Source organism: Lissotriton helveticus, chromosome 6 (genome assembly GCF_964261635.1).
Source record: "Lissotriton helveticus chromosome 6, aLisHel1.1, whole genome shotgun sequence".
NCBI classification, from domain to species: domain Eukaryota; kingdom Metazoa; phylum Chordata; class Amphibia; order Caudata; family Salamandridae; genus Lissotriton; species Lissotriton helveticus.
This window is the reverse complement of record NC_136067.1, coordinates 937,771,035-937,796,744: the sequence shown is the minus strand read 5'-3', so window position 1 is coordinate 937,796,744 and position 25,710 is coordinate 937,771,035. Positions and strand designations below refer to the sequence as shown.

Here is a 25,710-nt window from a genome sequence, read left to right as displayed (position 1 = left end):
ATGAAATGACCAGAGGCATTTCCAACGAGAGCAGGGGGTCTTCAGAGATAAACAGGGAATCTTAACAAATAATTGGTAGACCGTGCAAGATTTACAGGTTAGGCGACGAGCTTCCTAAGTAAGAAGAGAGGCTTTGGATGAGAGAAAAATGATGTATGTATGAATGAAGAGGCTTCAGTGTTTAGCCATGAGTTGGAAGATACAGTGGATTGCCAGAAGCCTATAGAGGATTAAGGCAGTTGTGGAAGAGGAAAGGCAGTGGGAAAGTGAGACCTTGCTCTAAAAAAAGTGAGCTAAAAAGGTCAAAACAGTGCATCAATAAGGAGAAAAAATTGATAAACGAGATAATAACTAAAAAGACTTTTTGATGCAATGTGTAAGGCCAGTAAAGGAGATTAATTAAGGTAGAGAGAAAAAGAGATGAAGAGTAATTCAAGTTAGGAACAAAAGCTGTAGAAAAGAGGAAACATTTAGAGTGTCCAGGTAAAGGGGAAATGTGAATTATAGATACATGATTTAGATTACTTTCTGAAAGAGAGAAAAGTGATGGCCTTCAGTCAATATAACAATATAGTGCTGCAATAATAACGTAGTAAAAGAAAAAGATTATAGCATGCTTTTCTGAATTGTGCAAAGTGTTAAGGATAGCCTCTCTCGCATAAAATGCAATACCTAAAGCACAGCATGGCATTATCTTAGTTAATTTGCCGTTATTAATTTAAAGAACCACTTAGTCTCGTTAAATCAGATAAAGGCCTGCATTATAAAGGTAACACTTTTTGAAAGATTTATTAAAATCTACTTCCATAATTCTAATTCATACAATATCGCTTAAGGCAAAAGGTGAAGTGATGTAACACTATGTACTTCCACTTAAATGAGGGGGCGGGATTCAAAGGCAGCATAATGTCAATTTCACTTTCCTTCTGAATTAGTGGATTGATGCAACAAACTAAGCCATAGCTTAGGAGGAAAGAGATGAGAGACCACACATTTTAAAAGTGCTGGGGAGCTTGAAGACAATCGAATGTGGAAGCTTTTAGCAGACAGTCTGAAAGCTTTAGCCTTTTCCGTGCTGATGACGGAACCGCTCCGTCATCAGCCGCGGTGGCGCTGTGCTGATGACGGAGCGGTTCCATCATGGCCTGCCTGACGCGCCTGCGATTTCGCGCCTGCGCGGCGCGTTCTATTGAGCGGGCGGGGCCTTGACGGAACCGCTCCTTCATGAGCACAGCTCAACCGAGGCTGGTGACAGAGCGGTTCCGTCACCAGCATGGGTGCGCCGCGCGGCCCCCCGCCCCCTTAGCGCTGCGGCGGAATAGCCGCGGCGGCGAAGGTGTTAGAGTAAGTTGGAAAGTTGTATAGGCACTCACATTTAGAGATGAGCAAGGAGATTTTGGAGGTCAACGTAAAGACTTTAGGAGTTTTAGAGGTAATTCTACAGTCACTGCTTGAGGTCAACCCCCACAGTCACCAACCACCACTGTGTTCGTGCGCTGGCTCCTTCAACTGAGTTCAGGCAACTAGTTTAGTTATACAGTCACACTGTAAACCTAAGCTTGTGTGCATTGTGTTCCCCTGAAAACATAGTGAGGCAAAGGATCAGACATAAATGTGATAGATTTGGCAGTAACCAGGTGATGCATTTTCAAGTCCTAGTAAAGGTAACGAGCCAGCATTGCCCCTGGTCTCAACATATTGGCTGAGCTCGCAGTGGCAGCTAGCAGTAACAAAAAATGGTGAGGTACGATGGCGCACAACTCACCATAAACACAGCAGCGACTCCCGCCCAGTGCGGCACTTCTCTGCCGGCGATCCTTGTGTCCATGAGCAGGAAAGGGAAGGACTTCCCTCCTGCTCGTGGAATGCAAATCCAACTAATTCTGGAGCTGCTGTCATTCTGTTTTTAGCATGAGAGCAGCTCCCGGATTGATTGGAGCAGGCTAACCAAGTGCTTATTTTGAGGATGGGGGCCTGTGCCAGCAATCCCCAGGCTGTTACATGGCCCTTGGATTGCTGGGTCTACAGTGTGCATGTCGGATAGAACAACTATAGACAGCTGACCAATCTGACATGAGCACTGGCAGGGGCAGCAATCATAATGGAATGGCAGGATTGAGCCCCGCCCCCACCCTTGCTCTGCACCGCGTGAGCTTGTGGCCAAATAAAATGGCACTTGACATGCCATTTCCTTTATTTGTGTTTGCCTGCTGCACTCTCAGAGGGCGGGCACAGCTCCTCCGCCCTGTAAGAGAAGCCATCCCTATGAACTGGATGGTCAAACTTTCAGGCAACAATCAAAGTATGTAGGAAGCAAAACCTGCAAGTATGAGGAGCAGAGTAGGAAGCCCTGCAATGCCAGCGCCACTTGCTTCTGTCCCCTGTCCATGTTCGGAACAAGCTGCAAATGAACTATCGTTACTTACCTGTAAACAGGTGGTTCTCCAGTATTGCTGTCTTTCATAGATTCACATGCTTGAATATTCCCCGTCGTCGAAGTGGGAGTCCCACGGTACATAAAAATAGCAATATTGCTAATATAACATAAATGATAATATCATAGAGTAATAAAAAATAGAGATAATATACTGTAAAACCTCTAAATGGTAACTTCCATAGGAAGACATTACAAGAGAAAAAACTCATTTGTAACATATCAGTGTCATTATGTTGGTCCAAACTGCAGCCAATCAGGCTCAAGCACCCTCTAGAACCTTCTCCTCAGAAGCTCAAGCCCTCAGATTTTCGTAGCACTAGTAATAATAGCGTATGAGGAGAAGAGAGCCTCTGAGGGGAGGAAGGGTGGGTCGCATGTGAATCTATGAAAGACACCAATACTGGAGAACCACCTGTTTACAGGTAAGTAACGATAGTTCTTCTCCAGTATTAGGGGTGTCTTTCATAGATTCACATGCTTGAATAGAATAGATAGCAGTAACTCCTTAGCACTGGGATTGCAAGCATCTTCACAAGAAGTAAACACATAGCTTAAAAGCATATAGCAATCACAGAAGAAAAAGGAGGAGGGAACAGAGGCTCACCTTATTTAAAGAGATGGCGAAGCACTGCTTGCCCCACTGTGGTATCCGCCTCATTGATGGAATCCAAACAGTAATGTCTGGTAAAGGTGTGCCTATTCGACCATGTTGCCGCCCGGCAAATCTGGTGTAGAGGCACTCCGGCAAACAAGGCGGTGGAAGACGCCATCGCTCTCGTCGAATGTGCCTTCACAGGACACTGTAAAGGCTTGCCAGCTTGTTGGTGACAGTAGGATATGGCTGCTGAGAGCCATCTTGCAAGTGTTTGTTTTGTCACTGAATGTCCCCTTCGCATTCTTCCATATGCTACAAAAAGTTGATCTGATTTGCGGAAAGGGGCAGTTCTTGAAATGTAAAACTTTAGACAACGACTGATGTCTAAGGAATGAAGGCGTTGTTCTGCCGGTGACTGTGGATTCGGGAAGAAAGTCTTCAAGAAGACAGGTTCGTTCAGATGGAAATCTGTAGGCACTTTTGGCAAAAAAGAGGGATTGGTACGAAGAGATACTCCATCGGTTTTGAATTGCAAATAAGGAGGCTTGATTGTGAAAGCATGAAGATCGCTCACACGGCGAGAAGATGTTAAGGCCAAAAGCAAAACGACCTTCCAGGTAAGAAATTTGTTGTCTGCTCTGTGGATTGGCTCAAAAGGAGGCTTCATGAGCTGTGACAATACCACGTTGAGTTGCCATGCCGGAGGCGGGCGTCTGATAGGAGGAAACTTCCTGAAGAGACCTTTAAAAATTGTCTGATAATTCTGGATGAGCAGAGAGAGGTTGAGCCATCATGCCTGAAACGTGAAATAGCTGCCAGAAAGACCCTCAAGGTGGCATGAGAGAGGCCAGACTGAGCAAGGCTTAGAAAGAAAGGCAACAGCTGTTCCGGGGCAGAAGTGAGTGGATGGACATTTGCTTCTGCGCACCAATGGCAAAACCGTTTCCACTTTAGTTTGTACGTTTGAACAGTTGAGGAAGCTCTAGCAGAAGCTAGAATCTCTCTGCATTCTTGGGGCATCTCTAAGTTCGCGAATTCGAGGTATTCAGGTTCCATGCCCATAACTATAGAGTGGTCGGGTCTGGATGGCAGACTTGGCCCTCGTCCATGGACAGAAGGTCCGGACGTGGATGTAGACGAATGGGCGTGCATTGGGACAACAGAAGAAGTTCTGAGAACCAAGCCTGTCTGGGCCAACGAGGTGCGATCAGTATCAAGTGGCAGGGTTGCCTGCGCATCTTCCACAACGTCCTCGGCACCAATGGTATGGGAGGAAATGCATAGGCGAACAGGCCGCTCCAGTCCATGAGAAGGGCGTTGCCGCTGGACCCCGGATGAGGATGCCAGCTCGCAAAGGCGGGGCACTTCCGATTCAGTGGAGTGGCAAAAAGGTCCATCAGGGGACGACCCCATCGGCGGAACACCATGTCCAGAGTCTCTTGATGAAGCTCCCACTCGTGGGTCGATGATGTGGACCTGCTCAACGAATCCGCTAGTATGTTTGAAACCCCCGGCAGATGGACCGCCGTCAGGGAGATTCGATGGCGAAGAGCCCAGTTCCAGATCTTCTGAGCTAGCCGAGACAAGGGCTGAGATCTTGTGCCGCCCTGTTTGTTCATGTAGTGCATGCTGGTTGTGTTGTCCGTTTGAACCAGCACGGACTCTCCTTGCACTACTGGCAGAAAAGATCTGAGAGCAAGGAAGATCGCCAGCAGCTCCAATCTGTTGATATGCCATGTTCGTTGTGACGGAGTCCACTTTCCTTTGATTGAAAGGTCTAGGAGATGAGCTCCCCAACCCTCCATGGATGCATCTGTGGTCAGTGTTAGATCCGGAGGAAGGGCCAGAAAGGAAACTCCTTCGTTTAGGTTGGATGGTTCTCTCCACCAAAGGAGACTGTCTTTCATGCGAGACGAGACTCTCACTAGATCGTTGAAGGATCCTGACACTTGGCGCCATTGCAGGTCTAGTTCCTCCTGAATAGGGCGAGTGCGGAGCCTGCAATTCGGGAGTAGAGCGATGCAGGACGACGCCATCCCCAGAAAGGACTTCAACATGCGCACAGAAACTGACTGTTTTGAACGGATGAGGGTGACCAGACGTACTATTTTCACCTGTCGTTCTTGGGAAACGAAGGCTTTTGATAATTCCGTGTCGAGAATGGCACCCAGGAAGTTCCTCCTTTGTGATGGTGTTAAGTGTGACTTGTCCACGTTGATGGTCAACCCCAGTGACTCGAAAGTCCGCAGGCAGAGACTTGTGTCGTGAGCCAGCTGAAGAGGAGACGGAGATTTCAGGAGGCAATCGTCCAGATAAGGAAAAATCTGCACTCCTTGAAGACGTAGATAAGCCATGACTGGGGCCAGGACCTTCGTGAAAACACGAGGCGCTGAACGCAGGCCGAAAGGCAGCACCTTGAATTGGTAATGGACAGTGCCCACCTTGAACCTCAGGAATTGGCGATGTTGTTGCAGAATCGGCACATGAAAATAGGCGTCTTGCAGATCTATCGTGGACAGAAAATCTCCGCTGCAGAGAAGCCGCAAGACTTCTGACAATGTGAGCATGCGGAAAGACTGCTGTTTTAGAAAGAAATTGAGCGCCCTCAAATCCAGTATAGGCCGCCACTCTCCCGTCTTCTTGGCAATGAGGAAAAAACGTGAGTAGAAACCTGTCCCTTGTTGTGATATAGGAACCACTTCGACTGCACCTTTTAGTATGAGAAGACGAACTTGATGTTGCAATTCTAGCAAATGGGGAGGTGGCGGGCCTGATGGCGGAGAATGAGGAGGAATCTCTGTGAACTCCAAGGCATGACCCTTGCGAACAATGTCCAATACCCATTGGTCCGATGTTATCAGAGACCATTGGGAATAAAACTGCGAGATTCTCCCTCCAACTCCTTGTGTGACATGAGAGTCACTGGCGTTTGTTGTTGGCACCCCTATAAGTAGGTTTTCCTTTATAGGGTCTTGACTGATTTTGGCGAGTAGACTGCTGGGAGGAGTAACGTTGATTGCCTTGGTTGAATTGGCGGTACTGAGTGTGTCCTCCTCGAAAAGTTGTGGAAGACGAACCTCTTCCACGGGCGCCACGAAAGGGCTGCTTCTTAAATTGTAAAGAGACTAGCGATTTTGCTGTATCGGTGTCCTTTTTAATTGACTCAAGCGCCTCGTCAATGTGAGCGCCAAAAAGAGATTCACCGTCATAGGGCATGTCGAGTATCTTCGACTGGACTTCTTGTCGGAAAGAAGTGGATTTAAGCCAGCCCTGGCGGCGGAGAGCCGCAGCACTGGCGAGGATGCGAAATCCCGTACTCGCCACATCAATCGCACAGTCAATCATTTCCTCTGACGCCCTCATGCCATCCTGGAGAACTTGCTGGGCTTCCGCTCTGGACGCTTCTGGAATTAGTGAAACGAATGCGGAAATGTCAGACCACATTTGCCTGTCGAAACGACCTAGAATGGCCAATGCATTTCCAGCGCGTACAGACGTAGAGGACATGGTGGAAAATTTCTTCCCAATGGCGTCCAAACGTCGACCCTCTCTATCCGGTGGAGTAGTGAGAGGAGTCGCCGGATTGCGGGATCGTCGCTGTGCCGCCTGTGACAACCGAGTCTGGTTTGGGATGCGACAGCAAACAAGCAGGAGAACCTGCAGGAGCCTTGTACTTCCTTTCCAGGCGAGGGACTTGTGCCGGCAAGGAGTTTGGAGAATTCATAATCCTCATCCCTTCTTTCCATACAAATTCTATGATTGGTATGGTGTGAATTTGTTTGTATGGTTTGTTTTTGAAATCGTAGAGAAAGCAATCTTCTTGCCGCTGTTCTCTTGGCAATTTAAAGCGGTCCGCCGCTTTATTCATCAGCACATGGAAGCTTGCTGTATCAATGGAAGGCGAATCACCTGCCTCTGGCTGTTGCGGAGAAGGTGTCTGTATCCGATAGTCGTCGTAATCCACCATATCTGGATCTTGCTCATCGTCAGTATCCTGGTGTAATTCTCCTTCTTCACTGTCCGACTCATCCACCCCGTGCGCACCAGGTTGCGGAATAAGAGGGGGGTGAGGGCGGGGAAGCTCTGGCAAAGCAGGCTGCTCCAAAGACTGCGGATGGGTGGCAGGGCCGGAGTCCTCCGCAGGAGCGTGGCTTGGAGTACCCTGAGGGGTAGGCGGAAACCTTCGGTTGTAGTCATCCAGCATATGCTGGAGGTTTGAAAACAAAGAAACTGGGAAAGATGCCATAGGAAACTGGACCAATTGGTCATCCGGTTGGACCACTTCCTCCACCTCCTCCTGGTCAGAACTGGAGTCTTGACATTTTATGATCAACTCCGATGGACTGTGAGCTTCATCGTCATCATCGTCCCCCATAGATCCAGTCTCGTGATCAGTTGCCATCAAAGATGAGGGTAATTGGAGATCAGGAGGTGGCAACTGCAGAGAAGAATCCCTGCCAGAGGTCAAGGAAGGCAGTGGTACCAGAGGCATGGTGGCAAAAGAACCCAATCCTGACGAGGATCCTGAACATGCCGCTGAGGAAATCGCCATCGTCGACGAGGTAGGGCCCACTGAGGGATTCGTCGTCGACGGTATCGTCGTCGACGGAACGTGCGTCGACGGAGTCTTCTTTGCTGGGATCTGAGGAGACGGCAGCCTCGTCGACGGTGTCTTCGTCGACGGTATCTTCGTCGACGATAATGTCGTCGACGGCACCGTCGTCGACGGTACCTTCGTCGACGGTACCTTCGTCGATGGAACCGGTGTCGCTTTCTTCGACGACGACGCCGTCGTCGTGGAGCTGGTCGACGGAGCACTCGACGTCGACGGGGCTCTCGTCGTCGAAACCATCGTTGCCTTCTTCGTCGACGATGTCGACGTCGACGAGGTGGTCGACGGAGAGGCTGACGTCGACGGGACCTTCGTCGACGATGAATCCTTCGACGTCGAAGAGGTTTTCTTCGTCGACGGCAACTTCGTCGCCGACGAGACAATAGGGATCGTTGACGGGATTGTAGTAGCTCTCGTCGACGCCGAGGACGTCGACATCACCGTCGTCGACGACGAGGAAGCAGACGTCGTCGTCACAGAGGTCGTCGACGAAGACATCAAAGCCAATCTTGTGGACGGAACGGTCGTCGACGAGCCCGTCGACGACCTGGGAGTCAAGACTGTCAGAATACTGATAGAGCCTGGACAAGACGCCTGAGAGCCAGGTCTCGTGGGCGTTGACACAGAAGGCATAGAACTTGAAGATTGTGCCACAGGCAAAGCCAGCTTGTTCTTTTTCTGAAGAAAAGGAGAAGGCAAGTCTTGAACACTCCCACGCTTGAAGGGACAGTGGAACAGCCTGACTGAAGACTTACTGCGTCTGACAGAACATCTTCTTTATCTTGGAGGCGCTTCAACCATATAAGAAGACGACCTTCCCTGTCTCTGAGAGTCTTAGAAGGAAGAGCTCTACAGAATTTACATTCATCCACCTTGTGGTCAGGGTACAGGCAGTAAATACACTTTTGGTGGGGGTCCTTCTCAAACAACCGTAGTTTCCCACATGAAGAGCAAGCTCGAAACAAAGACTTCTTACTTGACATTCTGGAAAAAATAAGTTGAAGAGACAAACTCTGAAGAAAACTGAGCAGAGCTCAGGGAGACTCCCTTCACACGACGTGCGGTAGAAAATCTAAGGGCTTGAGCTTCTGAGGAGAAGGTTCTAGAGGGTGCTTGAGCCTGATTGGCTGCAGTTTGGACCAACATAATGACACTGATATGTTACAAATGAGTTTTTTCTCTTGTAATGTCTTCCTATGGAAGTTACCATTTAGAGGTTTTACAGTGTATTATCTCTATTTTTTATTACTCTATGATATTATCATTTATGTTATATTAGCAATATTGCTATTTTTATGTACTGTGGGACTCCCACTTCGACGACGGGGAATATTCAAGCATGTGAATCTATGAAAGACACCCCTAATACTGGAGAAACCTATTTTCCTGTCGGACCTACCCCAGGCTACTGCATCTAACAATCATACCACCGGGTCATTGAACCAACCCTAGAACACTGAGGCACGGAGGGAGGCCCTAGCAAGAAAACAAATGGAAGCCAGAGGCCAGGAGGAGGAGTGCCATGGACCAGAGCAGATGACCAAAAATACAAGAGAAATATGGGGGTTACCGAATATTTCGAGCTAGTGTTTTCAAACAACTACACTGAAGTTGTGACATAATTTACTTTGGGTCGGGCTTAGAACAATATAGCTATTAATTCATGACTTTAAAAGGCATTTCAGAATCTAAAGTGTCATTTATCACTTACTGCTAATAAATATGTACTCTGAGGCCTAAGCCTGTATAACAGGGGACGTCAAATCACCAAAGTTCCTGGGCTACTGGAAGTGACGTGCTTTTCACCCTGTACCCTCTAACATCGCAAGACATTACATCTGTGTTAGGAATTATTTCACAGGAAATGTCATCATATGCCCCTGCACTCTCATGGTATCATGCAGAGTGATTTTGAAGATAAAGAAGGGCATTTCCCAAGGGGAGTGGGCAGGAAGATATTTGTAGATACCAAATTTCAAGATGTTTGCTCAGACTGGTGAGTTAACTGCTCCGGGGTTAGAAGACTGGTAGAATTTTATATGTTCGGGCTCCCTTATTTATGGCTACATTTTTGAAGTGTGCTAGTTAGAGAACATTCAAGTTGAGTAAGGGGGCAGACTGCATTTGGGACAGAGCGAATGGCATGTGTTTTTGCAAAATTTGCTGAACAGAGGAAAAGAAACATGAGAAATGGTCTACATATTTTTTAATAGTTTATTAAACCTTACACACACATTTATGACACAACAGCACAAATAACTGGTAGCCCTACATGTGTTTAAGGCATCAGAGTTGAAGAGCTGTCTATCCCAAGCAGAATCTGAGATGGATTACCGGATTCATAGTTTACCTGGACTGACATGCCAAATTGCATGCCCGGTAAGGTGATTCTAACTTCTTGTAAAGCCTAGATCTATGTAATTAATGTTTTTGGAAAGCTGTGCAGTAAATGTCTCCATTTAACCCTATCTTCTTTAAACTGTCCTCACCAGAGACTGTTCTCCTACCCCCAAACAAACCTTAGAGACAGAAGGGTCGTTCACAAGGACAGCGTAATTTGTAGCATGTACTAGTTACACACCTGTTTGAAAAGTCACCACAACAGCACTGCGCTGCAGCCCTGTCCCCTTGTAGCTGTGCTGGGAAAGTTAAGAGACGAGTAGGGGCAAGGGAGGCTAAGGCAGACTGAGGCCAACATGACTTTAGAGTTGAACTGGAAAACTATGCACAGGATTTAATGATGTGTGGACGCCTGAAAGACGGGTCACAGCTGTTCAAGCTAGTCAGAAAGCGGAATGTTTTTTGTTGCAGCCAGGAAAGTCGTACAGGTCAACTAAAACCTGAAGTCACGGGCTGATTGAATTAAAGAGTGAGATAGGAAGCATCGACAATGTAAAAATAAGTGAGTGAATACACGGCACAGATTGCCTACTTGTTAATAGCTTCCAATAGTGTAGAAGTCCCTCCCTGGAGGCAGCAAATACCAAAATATTTAATTAATTTAGTAATGGCTTTTTTTAACAATCTCTCTATGGCTGATTCAGAAAGCTACTTTTAGAAGCTGGAAATCAAAAGGTTTTCTCCTATGGTTCAAGTGCATTTTCAACTCTACTGCGATTCACAATAACCTAAGGCGAAGTCATGGAAACCTAACCAAGTCATAGATTTCATATGGTACTGCTGGTGCCTTCCTGTCGACAATATTAAATACAACGGGGGACCCAATCAACCCTTGACAGCTTGGGTAATGAAATATGAACAGGTAGGTGTGCCTACAAGGGATTTATTTATATAATTAATTTGGACTGATTCTTGCTTTTTACCTAAAGCAAGCTTTAAGTAAAATTGCACTTTTTTTCTGTACAATGTTATTTTACGCTATATTCATGTTTATTAACTTGTTGACCTGAAAAAAGTATACACAATTGTTACTGTGAAGTACAAACAAACATCTATATTACTTTACATCTTCCGGTTTCATTGTGTGTTTAATGCTCTAGTACCCTTTATCATTTTTATTACGATAAAATTCATTTTATCAATCTAAAGCTGTGTTGCTTTGATATTTTCAGATACATTTTGATATAATCTAATGTTTCCATATTTCATTAGGAAACCAGAATTATATGAGTTACCTGTGTATGAACAACTTAAACTATTCATAAAGAAGTATTCTGCAAGCAATATAGAAAAACTTGCTTTAAGTAAAAAGCAAGAATCAGCCCAAATTAATTATATAAATAAATCCCTTGTAGGCACACCTACCTGTTCATATTCCTGTCGACAAGGCAGGTAATCCTCAAGAATGATGCTGGGAGAAATCTGAATTTACGCAAACTTTTTTTCTTCACCAGGATAATATTTTCTTTATGGGTACATCACCTTACCCTTTGTATGTGTGGGTATTAGAGTGTTTTTCAGACCTAATTTGCCCACTTACCTTCGTGCTGTGTAATTAAATGTATATGTTAGAATTGGGGAGAACCCTTGCCCCAGATTGCAGTATTCAGAGCCTCAGGTCACTTCTGTGCCACCCCTTTTGTGAAAGCGTTCTCTTTTCACAGGTCAAAGTTTTGGCTACAACCCACATGCAAGTGCTTTCCAGCCTCAGTGCACTCTATACTTACACTTTTCAGGTGGGGTTATTGTAATCGTCTGAGCTGTGAATTCTTCATCAAAATATCTGGTATCCGTCTCTGACGACACTTGAGGTTTAAAGGGAGGTACGAGCTGCGAAAGGAAGCGAACAGAAAGGGCTTTTTAACATGCATGAAGACACATCCACAACAGACAAGCCTCCCATCTAGAGCAGCAGTAATTACCGCCATGCTCGAGCTCCAGATGCTGCTCTAATTATTAAATGAAAGATCGTCTTCATGAACTTGTCACATTACAGAGCCGCGGAACAAGAAACACAATTGCCCTTTGTTTTCTCCCTCTGGAGAAGCCTGTTGCCGAGAGCTGCTTAAATAGGCAGAGGTTCCCGCCCAGTTTTGAACCGACGCCACCTCATTGGACAGCTTTCACCTAGCAATTGACTGCCCGCTGGGTCACGCCGCTGCTCTGTTTCCTGGTTTGAAAAGGTCAACTCACTGCACAGTCTGTGTTCATGATCATACAACGAACAATTGCAGCGCACAGAGACTATTTACCAAACATCTACTGTGCACCACACACAGACAAACATTCTATGGGTAAGCAGGTAATTTAGCGGACTTTACCCAAGCTAATCGGTATTGAGCAGCAACCGCATTACACACAGACCAAAGGCACCCTCTGTATTTCTCTAAGAAAATTATCTTGATGGGAACGAGCTAAATACACAAATAATGATGCTGGCATCACCTACTACCGCTGCACCCATCACCAGCAAAAATGCAACATTTGGGCATAAACTTTACTAAATATCTGATTCTCCAGGAAAGACAAGGCCATAAACACAAAATTATATCAAGCAACGTTTGAATGTAAAAACATGGAGCCTCTTAGGAAGTACTTTTAATTTCTCAAAGTGAAAGAATAATTATGAGTTTTGTGTAAAATAAAAATAGGAGAAAAGGGTCTTTGTGCTACAATGGAACAGAATGTAACGACAATGCACTTTTTAAAGTGTAGCCTATAGGGAAAATATACATACAACTGCAGTGCATTTAAAGTGTTAGAACCAACCCTTCCGCTAAATTTTGATGAACATTTGTCCCACACTAGCCACAGGACCCATTTTCTAGTAGTCAGGTCACTAGTAAGGGTTCTTGCTGGCTGTCAGGCCGCCGTAAGTTTGCAAATGAATGACGTATGGTGCTAAAACAAGTTCCTGACTGTAGCTGAACAGTTCCCTGCCAGGTCATGGATGCTACCACAAAGCGCCATACCTTTGGAAGAAGGCCTGATGCATAGAAGTAGATTACGGTGGAGGGAACAGATGTGCCCAGGGCACAATTTTATTGTTTACTTTGCAAGTGATCACGTCAAACAAATTAGCAAAAAAAGACAGAAAGATGGTTGCAGAAAGTATGCATTTGCATTTATTCCCACTTTGCAGCGAGTTGCCATAGCAATCCTCTTGGTTTACACTGGAGGTCTGCCCTCCGTGTCTGGCAATACCTCACGGGAGACCAATCAGCGAGAGGGAACCATGGCCCAACATAGCTAGAGATTTTTAAAAATAATTTGCAGCCAATCTCAGCATGCTGTTTCTCATATTCTTGTCATTAAAAAACATGCGTGTGAACATGGGGAAAACGGAGTGGAAAAGGAGGAGGTGAGGACACACAGTGTAGGGGGTCCAAGATGCTTGGCAAGGACTGATGTGCAAACCTGAATTCTCGCAGTTCTGGCCATATGGCCGGCAATTTCAAAACACTGCCTCATCCATGAAGCCAGCATTCAGAACATGCTTCAAGGAGGACTCTGACCTGGAAGGTCATTCTCACGGTGACACTCCTCCTGTCTACCCGCCCAACGCCTCTGACCTAAGACGCACAACTCATTTGCCAACTCCATCTGTTCCTTTCTTTCGCTACAGCTTATTCAGTATGTTTTACATGATAGTTTGATTTGCCAACCATAGGATTTCAAGATGAATTTTTACAATGTTGCCATATGTAGCGATAAGGTGGGGGGGAGGAAGGGAAAGTGATTATAACATTTGGCAGCAACCAGGACACAATATAAAAATCTGTAGATCTCGTTGACAAAGAATACCAGTCAACCCAAGGATTTTATGAAGATATAGGCCACATCATGTACATATTCTATCCCGATGTAGCGTATACTGGGTGCAAAAGACATAGACCCTCATGATTTTAAACGATCATGAGCACAGAAGGTGTTGAACTACCTGTGGTTTTCAAACCTTTCTCCAAGTGATGAGCCCTACAGGCTGAACTGAAAAACACTTGGATGGAATTATCTTGAATAAGTTTCAAAACATGTTAAAGATAATGTACCTATAACATGGCGTTTATATATATATTTATATATAACTTGTGCTCTTGTCACGCACAGTGTTGTCATTAATGATGTGATTTCAAATGTTGCAGTGATGTCATCAATGAGCTCATAGATCATGTCATGAGTGATGTAATATGTGGGGTAGTTAGCAGGGCATGGCGAGGGCGTGAGTTATAATTACTTTAGATAACTATAACTGGCAAATACATTTTTTTTATTTTTCACACGTTACATTGTCACTGAAAGTTTCACCTAATTAAAACTACCTTTGTTTTTTTTCAGTAAATTTCAAAGTAAAAAAAAAAAAACAAAGATAGATATAATTACAATTCCTAACTAAAACATCCCTTTGAGCTTTGCTTTTTTCCAGTAAATTTCTAGTTTTTGTTTTAACAAAGTAATATTTTTTCACCCTACACAACGCCAAACCCCATCAAGCACGGCCTTTGGCCGTGAGCTGCATAGTGTTGGCCAAATGGCCTAGCATGTGGCCAGGCTCTGAATCCAACCCCCCTAAGGGCAGCCAAAACCTCCGCTTTGCATGCCGAGCGGGGTTGGCTGCAGGGCCTGGCTTACATCCAACCCCTCGCAGGCAAGCAACCTCATGCCACCCTCTGGCTGGGCAACCTGTGGTTGGTCTTGCAGGTCCTGGCCGCACTTGTGCAGACTTACTGATTTTAATGAAGAGTGACAACAACACAATATAACAAGTGGGCCTACTGGCTTTATCAAGGGATGAATATATCAATGTATAAAAAAGCAGATCGCTCAGCTTTCTTCCAAAATCACCAAGATTTTTAGTCAAATATATATTGGAGTAATTCACAAAATGCAATGTTTAATAATGGTGATTATTGCAAAAATGTTTAGTAACGTTTTAATTAAAAAGTCAACATGACCGTATTTTTTTTAAACAGTTTTTAATTTTTGCAGTTTTTGGTCCGAAAAATGTTAAAAGAAAGACTGACTCCAAGTCTTTCTTTTAACATTTTTCAGACCACAAAATGCAATTAAAGAACAACCACAAGAGGAGCTTGTATTCCAGTTGAAGAGAACAGAGCTCCAGCTAGGAGTGCTTTTAACAAATATGGTAAGTTCTCCTGTGGTCATAGAGGCTATGACCCAGGGGACCTACTGTTTTGTTTTCAATGTTGCTGGGTGCTGCTGCTGCTACACTCCCTGCAACCCCCAACAACATCGAAAAAAATGCTTGGTAGTGTCTGTGTTTCTTCTAGGATCATCACCAAGCTGAAAAAATAGGTTTAAAAAGGCCTCATAGGGCATAACGGGGCACACCTTCAAGGATCAGGGAATAATAAATGATTATGATAATATAATGATAAATAAGTATTTTTATTTTGGGTGTCCCAGTGCCCACCCAGGACACATTTATTTTATAATTATTAAGGAGGGGGTGAACAGCCCTCTGCCTGAGTCTTTACAGGACTCGGGGACCCTATCCCTCGGGCCGTATTCATTTATTTAAGGGAGGTGGTAATGAAATCTTCCTACCTGAGCCTCTAAGAGCCCGGGGACCCCATCCCCACAGCCATTTTCTTTTTTATGGGAAGGGGCTGCACGACCCCCCCATACCAATCCTCTACAGGCCCCTGGGACAGTATCCCCAGGGGCCTTTATGTTTTTTGTAAACAGAGCGGGCCTCCCTCCCTGACACTTTACAGGCCCTGGGGACCCCACTCCAGGTGTTTCTGCATGCTCCAGCCAGGCGGGAGAAATCTGAGTTTCAATGCCCACAAGGGCACACGCTGACAAACAATGTCAGCTCCTACCTGCTGGGAGCACCTTTGAGGCTTCCGCGGGGGTTGGAGTAGGCAAGTATCCCAGCCAGCGCTCTAGCACGCTGTGAAAGTGTCCATGAGGTCTGCGCTCCAAGGGACAACAAAGTGGATCTGGCCCATGGTCCTGGGTCCTTAAGCTGCTCGGCGAGGGGAGCTGCGCGTCCCCTCTCCTTTAATGTTTATGCTGGGCCCTGGGGGATGAGGTCCCCGTGGATGTAATCGACTTGGGGAAGGGGGCCCACACACGCCCTCCTCTCTAAACAATACAATAAATTGATCCCTGGCCCACCCGTGCCACGTTCATAAAAATTAAAAATAAATGGGAGTCACCATTTTGATTTATTTTTTCCGTGACCCAGAAAAAAACATTTCCAATAAAAAATGTTCGTCCAATGTCAAATTGGCATGGAAAGTTCTGTGATGATCTGTCAAATGGGGGCACAAAAAAGGAGGTAAAAAAGTGACATTTTTCATTTTAATTCTCATAGGAGTATTTCCTCCTTGATACAGAAGTATATGGTTCAATGGAATTACACCAAATTGGACATGCAAGTAGAACTTTACTGTAGGAAGGGGTACTGCTTTGTCTGGTGTAAATCCATTCACTAGTTTGAGAACAAAGTGTTTAAAAATTGTTTCAGTTTGAGCACGAGGAAGTAAAATTATAGCAATATTGGACAAGGGAGCCTTTACTCCTAACAGCCATTTTGGGTGCACAAATCCAAAGCCAGATTTTGGGACAAATTCTGTAACTGGTTGCCTGCATCAGGGAGAAATCTGTTGTGGCCTCTGATATAGGACTCAGACTCCAAGTCATGGAAAGTCAATTAGAAAGAGCCAAAATGGGACAGAAGTAGTACCACCAGACCACTGGTTCAGACAGGGCAGCTTCAAAATGCTAGGTCCTGCTGCCAATCCCTGCTATATATGGGCAAAGACGTTGGCCCTAGATAGAAGGTTTAGTGCCAAGAACAGGTAGAAGTGGCATATAACCCACATAAAACCCAAGAAATTAACTGGAACCCCACCCCACAAATCTAGTAATACTTATATTCAAGCATCCGCACCTTGGATTGATATACACAAACACATCCCCACCTTGAAGTGTGAAGTTTGCATGTCTCAGGGACTTAAGGAACGAGACGCACTCCTTCCGATGATTAACAGATTTTATTTCAAAAGTGGCATTTCCTTTCCTAATGCATTTCGGTCACATCTTTACCTTCGTCAGAGGGGAGCCACAGCAACTCGAGGTAAAACCAACACAATTGCTATTTAAATATTCACTGTTTAACCCCTGGTGGTCGCCTCGTTAGGATAATTTTAAGCATGCTGGTCCATGTAGTGCGCTGTCAACCTCCTGATTTTTACCATTTAGTGGGCACTGCTGTTAAAGTTCATGCTCCAGTTTCCACATTTTTGTCACACCGGAATCCCCAGGCAGTGTTTATTTTTAGAATTGTTGGGGCTCCTTACCGAAGTCCAATCCTTGGCGGCACCTAACACCAGGGGCGTAGCTAGAACTCCAGGCGCCCGGGGCTAGCCCTCAGCTTGCCGCCCATGGCAGGTAGCGGGAGCGCGGCGGAGGCGGGTTTCTGGGGGAAAAGTACGTATTTGCTCTGGAGCCCAATGGAGTCAACCGTGTAGCTTGGCTCTATCATGCCAAAAACGTCCAGCTGATTATTGATATATAGAAATTCATTTCACACAATGCCTAGTGACTTAGAGAAATCCCACACTGCTTTTGTGTTCTGACATTCTTGGCATGTTTGTTTTCACACAATATAATATAATTGCAGACAAAAGCAGCTTTTAACGGGCAGGGCAAATTATTTTTAAAGGCCAAGTGCCATCCCGGTCATAATAAGAATTCTAAAAAAGCCAGAAATTCTTTTGTCAAGTGTTATTGCTAATAATGATTGCAGTGTGCTTTACTGTAAACAACACCCACAATAATAAAGTACAGCTACTTATTGACACAGGCAGGCATGAATAGTACAGCAAAACTTTACGTCATAACATTAGACATATTTCATTATTCCATCCCGATATCATGTATTTTAAGCCTTTTTCCTCTCATCTCCACATGCAGTACCTTCCCCCATTTCAACTAAAATGTTCTAGTCTTTTTTAACTTCCACACTCTCACTCATCTCTGTCTCTTTCGTTATCATGATCGCTCTCACATTTACTCGCTCCTCAGGTCTAACTTCCCCCTCCCCCTTCACCAGCAATCACCTCGGCCTGATTGTACACACCTAAAATGGAAATGAATGCAAGGTAAACTCATCTGTGGTAAATGTGTTGCGCTGCAAGAAAACTCAGTTGGTTGATTTGATCACTTCAGATGTGTAAGTCTGTAGCCAGAGGGTCACTGATTTGAATCCTTGTTGGCGCACTAGGGGAATAGTGACTTATATTTATGGTGCTATGAGGGCACAATCTGTGACAGAAAACACTGAGTATGTATGCAATTAATTTAATTATTGTTTTACACTCAGTAGAAAATAGACTGCACACAGCATAAGATAGTTTGTCGCCTGGAGGAGGTCAGTGACATGGTTGTTTGCCACACTCATGTGAGACGTATTCATTAATACACTTGCACAAAACGCTGTTGCTGCATAATGTGTGTGTAATATAAAGTTCTCCAACCCCTACATAGGGATGAGTAGCACTATAAAAGAAATTAAATAAATGTGAGAAAGGGGCCATGGAGAGATTTAGGGCAGTAGTGAGGGAATCTGTGAACAAGGAAGACATTGGAGGCTACCAACAGAGATTGTTATACCACCTGCCACCAATGCTAAAAACGGTCCTGCAGCCGAGTGACATTTTTATCATTCTGAAGTGCAACACTCTGGAAACGAACCAATGAACTTTATAGATGAAAAAGCTACACCAAATAATGAACTTTAATGACGAAACATACAATGAACTTTAAAGAATAAAGTTACATCTGCTTTGAAGTCAGCCTTAACATGCCCCCTCACTCCCTTGCTGCAACTTAAGATACCAACCTAACCTATTCTCTATTCCACTGCTGCTGAAACTGGAGGCCCTTGGTCTGAGGTAGTTGGGAATGGAGCCCTGTGAAAAGAACTCTTGTGGGGTAATGTACAGCGGCAGTTCTAAACACCAAAATGAGGAGGCTCACCGCTCACCAAAAATCCTTTCCTCCCCTTACTGTATTGTAATTACATTTCTATAGCGCTTACTACCCCTGACAAGGCGTCAAAGGGATTTTTCAGCAAGTAGCATGCTACTCCGGAACCCAAGAAGGATTCGTGTTGAATTAGTATAGTGAAATATGAAAGTAATTTGAGTGGTGGATAGGTTAGTCAGTTATTTGGATTCGGAAGGATAGCGGAGGGATAGAAGAGGGAAAAAAAGGTATGCACTTATATAGCATTTGTTACCCGTGTTGGGGTGTTGAAGTGCTTTTTCGGCGAGTAGCACGCTACTCAGGAACCCATTAAAGGATTAGTGTTGAATTAGAATAGTGAATTATGAAAGTAATTTGAGTGGTGGATATTAGTCAGTTATTTGGATTGAGAAGGATAGCGGAGGATAGAAGAGGAAAAAAGGTTGCATTTATATAGTGCTTGCTACCCCTAATGAGGTGTTGAAGCGCTTTTTTCAGCGAGTAGCACGCTACTTGGAACCCATAAAGGATTAGTGGTCAATTAGTATAGTGACATATGAAATTTGATAAGTGGACATGTTAGTCTGTTTTTTTATTGAAAATGACAGTGGAGGGACGCACGAGTAAAAGATTTTGATTTTTTTCGTGTACGTCATAGCAGTAGGGGGAGGCTTGGGATGAGTAAAAAGGGATGTAGAGGGGAAAAGTCAGGGGGAAGAGTTTAGAAAGGCTTATTTTGGAGGATCAGAATAGTAAAAAGAGGTGTCCAATGGTGCAAGGAGGGGTAGAGTAGGGGAGAGTCTAAAAAGGGCTATTTTGGGGGTCATAGTAGTTGTATGGGGGTTAAAATGAATGAGTGGATGTTGAGGCTTTATTGATAGAGGTGTAGAGTTGAGGTAAAAGATATATTGAGAGAGGTATAGGGTGAGAATTAGGGTAGTGCAATATGAAGTCTCAGGTTTTCATTTTTTGAGTACACACAAATTTCTCACTTACAATGGCTTCTCATGTGTACAGTGGCAAAACGTAACATATTCCCTTGGTATCACATTTTATTTACATTTAAGCATTGCTTCTTTAGAACTGTGATTCGAAAAGCAACCGTTTAGGGAGTATAAAATCTCTGTTTCTTAGACTGTTCTATTACCCTAATATCTTCTTACGCTACCGCTGTAGCGAAGGACTATATTGGTCTGTAAGCAGGAAGAGTATGCTTATATTGAGCAACAACCTGTGCAGGATAATTCAGAACTTCATAGGCTTTATGTGCAAGTGTCAAAGTAAGCTTCTTGTAAAGTTTTTGAATATTCCAAGAATTCAGAAATGCTGCAGTCTATTGACTTGATCAAACAAACCCAACGAGCATAATGAAAGCTGGTATGAGCAATCAGTGTCTTACATTGCTTTTGCACTGTGGCGATTTATGCCTAATTGACTTTAGCCACAAGCAAGAAATAATTTTTGGAACAGGCTAATCTATCATTAACATCTTGTCATGCAAAAAATTACCTTCTCTACACATGTTTTGCTGGAAGAACTTTGCAATTCCATTCTAAATTCAAAGTGAGCTGATGCAACATCTGTGCACAAAATACTGTACCAGCTTGAGACTACTTTCATTCTCCTATGACTTTCAAACAAATGCCACCCCTCCCCACACACCAAAGCACAGCAGAGACATTTTTCACTATTTCACTGCACTTCTCTTACTCCTCATTCTTAGCGAACAATCAAGTGTTTCTTAATTTCCTCTTCAGATAAATTCAACAGTTGTACAGGCTTCACAAGGGAAGTAAGCTGCATGGGCCCACTCATTCCAGAAATGCAGTATCAATTTGAGACTCCTTCTTTATAGACCCAAGGCTGCTACATAAAACTGCAGCCATGTTGTGTCAATGACATAATTCATCCAAAACACTTTTCAATCTGGTATTACAACACCCAATCCTTACTGTCAACACTGCAGTGATACTAGTTATGCAAGGCCTTCAATGAGCTCAAAGCAAACAAATGATCGTACACACACCAACACTGCATTTAGTATATCACTGCACCATTGCCAGCCTTCTTTTACTTTCTAAAACCAAGAAATACGCATGTGTTCTTGCCTCCCTCCATAGATAAGTGCAGCGCTTGCAAAGGCTCTGGACAAAGTGCCATCTCCCAGGGCCGTTCACCATTCTCCTCCTGTGCAGCACCAGTCTGTCTTTCTGGATTATTGTTTTTGGGATGACCACAGACACTAAAGGCTCATCTCAAGCTGGTCCGTGACCGGTATGCTTCCTGCAATAGCGGCATGGTTTGCAGCCTGTTTTGGTGTGGACATTGATCCCTAACAATGATTAAATAGTTTTGTAGTCTGGAAAAAATGCGACAAGTTGAGAGCAGAGCTTCCGATCTATGTCAAAAGACAGAGAAAGAAAATATCTCGTGTCAGTATGCATGTTTTGCACTTGTATGTGCTTCATTTAAAAACTTCAAGGGTGACGTGTAGTCAGCGCAGAGCAACACAGCCTACCTTACGGCTCAGGGCAGCACTCCTATTGAGACAAGTGTTCTGGGTACAGTCTGGCGTCTGGAGAGCACTCTAACGTGAATACTCAATCACGTGTGCTTCGTAGTATCCTTTAAAATTTCAAACCTAGTGTATTACTATTTACAACATATATTACATTAAATGCAACACAATGTTGGGAACTAATTTGGATAGTTAGATTTCACGTTCCGCTGTGCAGGTCAATTCAATGGTTAGAGTCCCCTGTTAACTATAGTAGAAAACAAACGGTCATAGATAGAAGCAGGAATGTACTGAGAGTAGCATGTGCAACTGTAACTGCAACTTTCATTCCGAACGAAACAGAGCACAGGAAATGTACGCAACACGTTGGAGAGGATGTAGCCTCAGGGCTAGAGCGGTGCCTCTTGGCACGGAGGGATGATTCCTTTTTTCTTGTCATAAAATTCCATTGTTGAGGACTACCGTTTTTATGAGCTCTCACCTCGTGCTCTGTGTCTCGTCGGTCGTGTGTAGACTGCACCGCGGTGGCAGGGCCCCTACGGTAGGGGTTGGTTCTGCCGATTGCCCAGCACTATCCGGACTCGACTCCATTCACGAAGAGATGGTGTGCGTCACTGCTGCGTGAATTTTCAGCGCGGAGGCGGGACACATATGATGCCCAGGCCATCATTGGTAGCGCTTATGCGCCACGAGATTGACGGCCCTGGGATCCACAGACACGGGACGTTGCGCACGCAGCCTCACCACTACACTTGGCGTTGTGTGCATTGCAGCATTTTGCAAGCAGATACGCTCATAGCTGCCAAGGTTTCAGATTGCTATGTGTGACACTTTCATAATTTCAGTGTAATTATGAGTGACATTTCAATGACTATGAGTGACACCTTCTTGCGAGCAAAATCAAGCAATGAAGATGAGGGAAACACAAATATCAGAAATGACAGTCATTTGAGCAATGAGAAACTCTAAGAAGATCTTAAAACCGCTCCAAAGCCCCAGAAATGGAAGCACAATAACCAGAGATAGACTGCGTGACTGCAGTTCTCAGTAACGGGGGGCAGGCAAGCACTGTAGCTGCTCAGAAGAGGATCTTATTGATCTAATCATTCATGACTGTGCAATAGCCTAATAAGGAAAGTTTATAGCATATTCACAGTGCTTTCTGTAGCAGACAGGGACCCCATAGCACTATAACACAGTTGCCACCGTTTACCACTGTGCCAACCAGTACTGTATTATGTTTCTATCTGGTTAGGCACAAAACGTTTGCAGCGATTGCATTAAAATTGAGCAGCGCCATATCATACTTCATTGTATATTGACAGCTTGGCTTTTGGACTCTGGTGCAGACAGAAATCACCACACATCATTCACACACATACATAATATTCATTCTTACTGTGAAACAAGTTAACCCCCAGCATTTTGGAAGAATAACATGCCTCTTGTGTAAACTATCTGGAGTATTTGCACTGACCTAATACATAGCTGTCAAATTTTGAGACTGCCTATGTGTGACATAGCCATATATTCAGTCTTCTGACATGTTACATATAAATGCATGCCCATGTTGTGGTATGAAAACTGCCTCAAAACTGCCCAATGTTCCTAAAGTGCCTACACAAGATCACCGACCTGCTTTCTTTTACCAACAGGGTCATGTGGCAGATATTTTTGGCATCATAATAACCAATAAAATATATGTTTGGGAGCATGACTATAGTTTAATAAAGTTGAATGTTATGTCTAGTATAGATTTCAGTTAAAACAAATGGTTTGTTAAGCCATAACAGTTAATCAAGGACAATGCGTGGTAATCTCAGAGAGCAGCCACCAAAAAAACTCGGAATCCCTGTGCCACTTTCATGAAAGCAACATCTGGTCCATCACCACGGATAAACTGTAACAGGTTACAACATACGTATTTTAAAATGGTAATGATTAACATGGAAAACGAAATCTGAAAGTTTCTTTTAAGAATACACGCATTTGCCAGTTTCAAGAGAAAACTATCCAATGGTGGCGCTGTGCAGAAGGTTAATGATGGATCATGTATAGTGGCTTTAGTAAAACGGTGTCAAGTGAACATTTAGCCAGCACAGCGAAATCATGTTACATCAGCCCACCGGTCTGAGAAAACTGTTGTGCCGTAAATGTTGTGTGTGTCTGCGTGTCACTGACTGCCCACCTTATGTGCAAGTCTGTGTGCGGCTGCAAGTGTAGGTGTGACTCTTGTGTGCGTGGAACTTGTAGAAGATCGCAAGGGAAGCCGAGCACAGATTTGCAAGTTAGTTTATTACCACAATAACTCTTCATTTATGCCCCTCACTGACTCCAGGGCTAGGCATACTCATATTTGAAATGAATTCAGGGGAGGACAGCTCGAGAACAGCTGCATTTAATGATTTCACGCGATGCCGGCCTGCTCCCCTCTCTCTGTGGTGACTGGCCGACCGCATGATCCGGCTGCCTCGGACCCTGCCAGCTCATCTTCACAGAAGTAAGACTACAACTTCGCAACACATGACTACAACGTACAGTGGCGGCTGCCTGACCATTTATTACCTACTTGTTCGATCTCTCTGTCTCACTGTCACACAGCCGGCAGTGAGCCGCACGGCTCGGGTCTCCAGACTCTCCCTTAATCATCTGGAGGATCACGATGCCTGATGCGCGGGCCCTTTGCTGAGACTGTCTTCGGGGGCGCTACTCAGTCCCACACCGGTCTCTGTCCCCTCAGAAAGAGGGCACTTCAGTGCTCTGCGTCACTGGGTGCTTTTTAAAATAAGCAAACCCCTTCATGTGTACTGCTTTTCACCTTAATCTGCAGACGGGACCTAAACAAATAATAATGCTTCTTCTGCAGCTTTGGGTATCACTGGTACACAGGCCTTACAATTTCATTAAAATCTCAGAATACAGCCCATGGGTTCATTAAGTAGCTGGTCTAAGTTTATAAGTACTTGTCACAATGTGCCTAATCTAGAATAATTTCCGACCTTACCTCTACACTTCGTATTCAATTCTGCAAAAATGCATTTAGAAAGCACCTTGGATGTTAGCTCACGCAAAAGAACGCATGGAGAAGGAGGAAAGTGCCTTGTTTGAATGAGACAGTTAGGGAGCACCATTTATGGCACCACGAGTAAGAGATAAATTAATCGCCCATCGGTTGCCATGCTAAGATAAACAACGTGCAAACAGAGGCCTCCAGACAGTTCCGAGTGTACAGCTGTAGATACTAGTGACAGTAACAGCGACTCACTGCAGGTGACTCGAGTGATGATGTTTCCGTTAAGGTCTCGTCTCAGCCAACCGCTTCGGCAGCCGAGCGGTAAATAATAATATTACATTTTATGCGCAGGCTGAGGGCCCGACCAGGTCACTTACTGCACTCATTGCCCAGCCACGATGTTCACTCTGCCACAGGCGCAGCTTCTCTTCATCCAGGCTGAGGCAGCTGCTCGCCACTCCGGTCGAGTCCTCTGGGCCCCCCCGGGCGCGGCCACTCACAGGCCTTTGATCAAAGCTCAGCTGACTGTCGCCGGCTTGGCTGTGGCCAGGTCATCAAGGTGGTGCTGGGCAGGCAGCAGTGTTGCGGCGCAGCTGCCTGCCGCAAATTAATCGATTCTTTCCTCCTTTTGCACGGCGGCGGGCGGCCATGAGACTCGAGTCTGTCTCTCGTGCTGCCTGCTGCTCACTCGGATTCCCCGCCACTTCTACCAGCCTACTTCCTTCCGGTCGTGACGGCACATCCGAATTAAAATCCCGGCCCCCATGATGCCACGACGGTGATTAATAGCAGTGCTATCGAGTCTGCTGAGAGAGGGCAGCCCCTCCCTCCCCCTGCAGTGTCAGATGAGTAAACCCCGAGCCTCCGCGCCGCATTCAGTTTCGAGGGCAGAGTGCAGATACATTGTAGCGCTCTCAGCCACTCCACAGAGCGGCTGAGAGCAGTTAACTATTTAGGAACTCGGGCGCACAGCACGTCTCGAGCAGCAAGCAGTCAGAGCTCGGGTACAGGCGCCGCTGATGGCGCGCCTGGCACTGGTGGCAAATTGCGTGACAATGCATTTCAGTGCGGTGATGCGGATCACCACACTGAAATGCGTGAGTGTCACACCCATTGCGTGACGCTTGGCAGGACTGCA

The 25,710-nt window shown here is 45.0% G+C and overlaps 1 protein-coding gene across 1 annotated transcript in view; it reads right to left on the bottom strand.

Moving 5' to 3' along the window:
• Window positions 1–25,710, bottom strand: part of AKT3 (AKT serine/threonine kinase 3) — a 1,072,603-nt gene that overhangs the window by 24,985 nt on the left and 1,021,908 nt on the right. The window contains exon 13 of the mRNA XM_078648582.1: window positions 11,772–11,874. Coding sequence (XP_078504708.1) covers window positions 11,772–11,874 — 103 coding nt within the window. The remainder of the gene's footprint in view (window positions 1–11,771; window positions 11,875–25,710) is intronic.